Source organism: Pteropus alecto, unplaced genomic scaffold (assembly GCF_000325575.1).
Source record: "Pteropus alecto unplaced genomic scaffold, ASM32557v1 scaffold304, whole genome shotgun sequence".
NCBI classification, from domain to species: Eukaryota; Metazoa; Chordata; class Mammalia; order Chiroptera; family Pteropodidae; genus Pteropus; species Pteropus alecto.
Window position 1 is genome coordinate 11,351 of NW_006435869.1, and position 7,104 is coordinate 18,454.

Below are 7,104 nucleotides of genomic sequence, written 5' to 3' on the forward strand. Positions count from 1 at the left end.
AGGATGTTACTTTTATTATGTTATTTTGAGATACACAAAGGAACTGATTATGTATAAAAAGAAGCATAAGAAATAAACTCGGAGAGACAGTTGTGAGATCTGCTCTCCCTCCTGCACCCTGTCTGTCTTCTCTTTTTTCTCAGTCCCCGCTCCCCCGTTCAGGTACCCGGTTTGACTTGGTCGGCTGGCTTCCGACACCTGGAATGAAATTATATGAATGGGCTTAGTAGCCAAGAGTACTTTTTTTGCTACATGAGTAATATGACTATCTGTAAAACAAGAACAAATTACTTACAATAATGTATGCCATTGGAGAAGTAATTATTCTTTAGAAATCCATATTGCCCAGGCAATGAAGTAGTATTTTCAAATATTCCTGATCAAGGCTGGAAAAAAAATTGTGAAGGTAGAGAAAAGGACAGAGGGGAAAACAGAGCAGAAACCTTAATAAAATGCTTACTTAAATTATATAGAGAAGTTAAACTCAAACAAATGGAAATTCCAGAACATAAATAAAAGGAGCAAGTTCTACACTCAAATCTGATTAAAAGATCACATTTATGGTTGTGAAGTTTGAAGCCAAGAATCAAGGGCACTTTTCCAGCCTCAGGACTACTGTCCCTGTTATAGCTGCCACCCCAAAGAATCTTTTCAGAGCCCCTTTTATGTCTTTATTCCTCAGACTGTAGATGAACGGGTTCAGCATGGGTGTGATGACGGTGTACATCACTGAAGCTGCTGCAGTTGAGTGTGAGCTGTGAGTAGCAGCAGAGCTGAGGTACACTCCTAGGCTTGTGCAATAAAATAAGAAGACAACTGAAAGGTGAGACACACAGGTAGAAAATGCTTTATACTTCCCCTGAACTGATGACATTCCACGTATGCAGGAAATGATCTTAGAGTAAGAGTAAAGGATACCAGCCAGGGGACCAGCATCCAGTAGAACAGTTACAAAATACGTTAGCATGTCATTAAGAAAGGTGTCAGAACAGGCAAGCTGGACCATCTGAATGAGTTCACAGAAAAAGTGGGGAATTTCCAAGTCTACACAGAAGGACAGTCTCAAAACCATTAAGCTTTCTAAAAACGAATTCAGCGCACTCACAATCCAGGACACCAGAACTAGGAGCCTACAGAGCCGTGGGTTCATGATGACTGTGTAGTTCAGGGGGTGACAGATGGCCACATAGCGGTCATAGGCCATTATGGTCAGGAGGAAGACATCCGACACTGCAAAGAGTAGGAAAAAATACATCTGGGTGATGCAGCCTTCATAAGTGATAACTTTGCTCTGTGTATGGATGTTCAGCAGCATCTTTGGGATGGTGGTGGAGGTGAAACAGATGTCCACCAAGGACAGGTTGGAGAGGAAGAAGTACATGGGCGTGTGGAGGTGGGAGTCTGAGCTGACGGCCAGGATGATGAGCAAATTTCCAAACACAGTGATCAGGTACATGGCGAGGAAGAGCCCAAATATGAGGAGCTGCAGTTCTGGTTCCTCTGATAGTCCCAGAAGAAGAAATTCTGAAACTCTTGTAAGATTCTTTTGTTCCATACGGTGGAGGGGACTTCCAAGAAAATAATAATAGTAATTTTTATACAAAGTGACATTACTCACATAGCTGTAATGCTAGAATTCATATTTTTCAGTCAAGAAATTAATTTCAATATTTTCATACGGATCTGGTACCCTCTTAAGGTTTTCTCCACCATCTAAGATTAGGAATTTTTGGCCTATTCTGCTTCTTTCCCCTAGAGATTCATGTATCCTACTGTGTTAATGAGAAATTCTTCATGTATTTCAGGAATAGTAACTGTTTTCTGACCAGGTTTCAGGCACTGTCTTGGCTATGTATTTTGAGTGCTGAAGAACAGAAGTTCCTACAAGTCAATGATGAGGAAAGAATGTAGGAGAAAATAATAAAAATATATTACATTCTGGATGGTCACAGGTGGTGTGAAGAAAAAGAAAGCACGTCTAAAGGAGAAAGTGATGAGGACATTGTGTTTTTCAAGTGTACTTAGCAAAACCTGCAAACAAAGTGACATTTGAATAGAGGCCTCAAGAAAGGGAGGGATATGCCAAGATATGTGGGCAACTGTGTACCCCACAGAAGGAATAGCCAGTGCAAAGGCCCTGGGTGGAGCAGAAGGGTTAGTGATGTGCACAAAGTTAATAGCAGAGTATCTGTTGGGTCTTGATTATAATATTTACAGGTTGCTTCTAGGCAGAGGTTCTCACCCAGAAATGACTTTGCCCCTGTGGTATCTGGCAATGTCTGAAGGGATACTGCTAAATCCTTACAATCCACAGGAAACATCTCCCTCCAAATTTTTTCTCTGCCCCAAATATTAATATTAAAAGGTGAGAACATCCCGTATAGACCAGAACTTCTCCAACTTCAGTGTGCATTTGAGTCACCCTGGATTCTAATTCAAATGCAGATATTGATTCAGCAGGTCCTGCAGGGCCCAGAGACTCTGCATTACAAACAAGCTCCCAAGTGGCGCTGATGCTGCAGGTCCTGGTCTGAAGACTACTCTCTAAGTAGCAAGTCTGAGATCCTGTGTTAAAGTAAGGTAGTTTAGGTTTTCTGAATTAAATATTATCTTTGCATGTAGTTTTGAAGGAATAGGTATTTAGCTTCCCTTGGCATAAGGGCATTTGATGTTGAAAACACTCATGCGGTAGAAAAAATTTTTTAAATCGAGTTGGAGATCCACCCCATTCGCTGTTCCGATGAAGTCCTCCTTGCATAAATGTAAACATGGTCAGACTATGATGACTTTGTGGCATTAAGATTTAAGTTCCAATAGGTGACTTTAATTTCTCCATCACTGAAATGTAATATCCTCAACTTACATTCCCCAAGTACATGACTGAGTTTCTCATTAAAAATACAGAAGACCATGACCACTGGGGGAAAATGCTGAGTGTGGGATAGAAATTCCTACTAACTATTTCAACAGAGAAAGTAAAAGGGTACGAAGCCCCCAAATGTGTGCAGTTATGCCAGTAACAAAATAATTAAGAGTAAAACTTATTAATATTCCTCTTTGGACTTATTAATTATTTTCCATGTGAAAAGCCAGCAGGAGAGAAGATACTGCAATGTATGTCTCACGAATGGCTGTCACAAGGTAGTTTCTACCTCCACTCGTCTGTATCTTTTCAATGAATACAAGACATGCTCAAATACAGCTCATCTTAGAAATTTAATACAAACACTCTCACTTTACTTCACCGTCCTCCACACCTGATCCTCTCATTTCCTACTCCCTGTCCAGTGAAACTCTCAGATGTGTTTTTATTTTACTGCAACCATTTTATGCAACTCACCCACTCTACAGAGTCACCAACTGTACATCTATGTCCATCACTTAATTGTCAACTATGGTCCTTGTAGCGCAGATTCAAACAGACACATTTTACTAATGTATTAAATAAATTAATTACAAATTAGTTACTTAACCAAGAAAACAGACACCATGATCTCTTGTCTCTAGGCTGGACTGATTAGGATCACTATGAATCAGGTAAAAATTCTCAAATTCATTCACTCTGATCTTTTCCTGACAAACTTTCCAGGCTCTCAGACTCACCTGGATGGGGTCTCTGAGAGGGAGGACTCAGTATGGAAGTCTGAATTCCTACCTGGATAGTTGACGATGGAGACTGAAGCTCTGTCCACAGACAAGACAGCAGGAGGGAGTGAAGCACCAGCTCTGAGCCAAATTAGGAGTCAGTAGCAACAACTGTGTCCTGTCCACCAACGCTGTACTAGCTGAAGGACTGCACAGAAGAAGTATTATTGTTCTTTCTCTATCTGTTCTTCAGGCACATCTCCCTTCTGTTATTCCAGCCTCTAAGCATATGATTTCCCTCTGGGCTTCTGGAACAAACAGAAAGAAAAATTTTCCTAATGATTCTCTGACCTCAAGAGACCAAGTTAAAAATGAAGAAAATCTAGTGTTTATTTCTCCATGTCCTTGATCTCCCTCCTCTGCAGAGGTCTAACCTCTCACCACCTTATCCCAACCCTGACTTCATGTTTTTTCCAACATCTGAGACTATGGAACCATTTAAAACCAGGTCCCTTTATCCTTAAATCGTTAATTTGTGATGGGACACAGTTCTGATGTCTCCAGAGAATTGCTACTCCCTCTTCAACAAGGGAAGTGCTCCTGTGTTCCTTTGATATGCAATTCTGGACACCACACTCTTAGGCTTCATGACACATCTGTCAGAATAAATAGGAATTTTGTACTTATATTACAAACTAAGAGCTGTAATTTAGTGCCTCATTATAAGATACTTGTTAATTATGAGAGATACATTTCAATATTTTTATGCCATATAATCTGAGTTTAGCACCTTATAGACTTTGTCTGATTTAATTTTTTTTAAGGATAATTCTATGATGTAGTATTATTATTAACTCTATTCCCTTATGTAGAAATGGAGCTTGAAGGAATTTAGTGTCTGCCCCACGTTACAAACTGAGTGAGAGATGGGCCTTGATTGGAATCTGTCAGGACGCTTTCAGTTTTCAAACTCTGGGCCACTGGTTTCCAACCTGAGATGATGTTGCTTCTGGGCTATTTGGCAACATCTAGGGAGACTAATGAACACCTATAACATGCAACACAAGTAATTATTCTTCCCCAATTGTCAACACCTGAAGGTGAGAAAACCTAGTCCAGATCAGCACTTTTCCAACTTCACTGTGCATATGAGTCACCCAGGATTCTACTTCAAATGCAGATCCTGTTGGTCCTATTGATTCTGAGAATTAAACAATCTCCCAGGTGATGTTAATGCTGCAGATCCTGGTCTGAGGACCACTCTTTGAGTAGCAAGGCTGTGGTTCTGTGTTAGAGTCAGGTAAGGTAGTCTTTGGTCTGCTGAATGAAAAAATGTGTTTGCATGTAATTTTGAACAAATGGTGTATTCACTCATTCCAGAGGCCATTATAAATTCATCGTTCAGTTATTTTATATAAGGATTCATGAATGACATTATATAATATACTTCTAAAAATGCCTATTTTGATTCTTTTATATAAAGGCCCTTGGGTGACATCATATAATATTTTACTGGAAAAAAATTATAATAGGCATATAAGTGCCTCCAAAAGATATCCTCATTGTAATCCCCAGAAACTTGTAAGATGTTATTTTTCATTACAAGGCAGGATTAAGGTAGCAGATGGAACAGTTTGGCTAATCAGCTGCCTTTATGATAAGATTAATGATGATTATGCAGGTGGGACTAATGTAATCACTATGGTCTTAGAATGTGGAAGAGGAAGGAAGAATAGTTGGAATCAGAGATTGGAAGATGCTACACCAGTAGCTTTGAAGGTGGAGAAAGGGCCATGAGCCGAAAAATGCTTGTGGCCACAAGAAACTGGAATAGGAGAGGAAATGGATTCTTTCTTGGAGCCTCCAGAAGGAACCAGTCTTGCAGACAACTTGATTTCAGCCCATAGTCACATCAGGCTTCAGACCTCCAGAACTACAGGCAAATAAATTTTTTTCTTTTAAACTCTAGTTTGATGTTTTGTTACAGCAGCAATAGCAATGTTATACAGATATTTATACAATGATTTTTGGGGGAGGAAACTGACTTTAAGGGTCTTGATACTCTCATTTTGCTTCCCTTGAGTAAGGACATTTTGCGTTGAAACCCCCACTAACTAGAAGAAAAAAAATCTAAAGTCAAATTGGAAACTCTGCCCCATTAGCTGGTACAGAGAATTCCCCATTGAATAAAAGAAAATACGGTTCTGACTTCGAGGTCTTTAAACATTAAGGTGGAAAAATAATTCAATATTAAAATTAAGGACAACCATTCTACATTAAAATTTTTGTCTACGTTTTTATGTTTTTAAAATTCTATGTTAATTCAATTTACCATTATTTTTGTTTTTATTCTCTCCAACTTTCTCTCAAATTTCTTTTCAACATAAAAGATGGGATTATTGAGTCTGTTTATGTACATGATTGCATTTATTTATTAAATAAGTATATTTAAAAACACATTTACATAAACACACTACAAATCCATGAAAGGGTCTTGGACTCAACAAAGTAGTTCCGCAGATTTCATTTATTTATCACCACATTCATCTGAATTAAGCTTATTATTTCATACTGCCATCAGAAACAAGGAAACTGAGGATCAGGGAGATTCTATTTTTCACAATTTTATAACAATGCAATTAAAGTTTTCACATGCTTCCTTGAATTATGTGTAAATAGACCCATTCGATATGTACTCAATTTTGTAAGAGTTCTTTAATTCAGCATATTGTACACTTTAAATATGCATAGTATATAGCATGTAACTATACTCCAATAAATTAACTAACAAGAAAAAATCTAATGATGCATGGCTCAAAATAGGATGTAGAGCATAGGTAACTGAGTGACACTTTAACAGTGGGAGGGAGAAATATCATTAGATAGAAAGTATGTTGTCTTATATGGATATAAAAACAGTAGAATTAATTTAAGGCAAATTACCTTTGGGAAACTCATTTTCTTTGTAAGCAAGAAGATTAAACTACATATGTAAACAAACTGTCATAAATTGGCTCAAGACAGGATGCACTACAGCATCACATAACACCATGGATGAGCTAGAGACACTCAATGTAAGATACCCAGCTGATGCAGACTTATAAGTATCTGAGCAGAGATCAGAACAAATTCCATCATATAATCCCATTTAATATAGCATTTAGGTCAGCTTGTTATGCAGCATTAGGTACCTGATACAATAACTAAAAAAAAATTGAATGACAGCAATTACAATAACTTGCTGTGTTTTAGTTATGGACATATGTTCTGATATTTGGATATAGCATTTATAATCATTCTGTTATTCAAGTTTATTTTGGATAACTGGTTTAACAATTGACTCTATTAAGGGTCACTTCCAGGTAACCAGGAGAGGTTGGAAGGACGTGCATTTTACCAGAAACACTGCTGACCCTAAATCTTAAGATGGAACAAGAATTCAAGCTCTCCTGTGAGTCATAAAAGTGGAAGAATTTCTTGCATGTGAGGAGCTATGAAATGGATGAAAGTGACATTGTT

At 38.1% G+C, this 7,104-nt stretch overlaps 1 protein-coding gene across 1 annotated transcript; it reads right to left on the reverse strand.

The window, feature by feature from the left end:
- Positions 1 to 586: 586 nt before the first annotated feature.
- Positions 587 to 1,558, reverse strand: LOC102895841 (olfactory receptor-like protein OLF4). The gene has a single exon (XM_006911747.2). The coding sequence runs from the start codon at positions 1,553 to 1,555 to the stop codon at positions 587 to 589; it is 969 nt and encodes a 322-aa protein (XP_006911809.1). The 5' UTR covers positions 1,556 to 1,558.
- Positions 1,559 to 7,104: the final 5,546 nt, after the last annotated feature.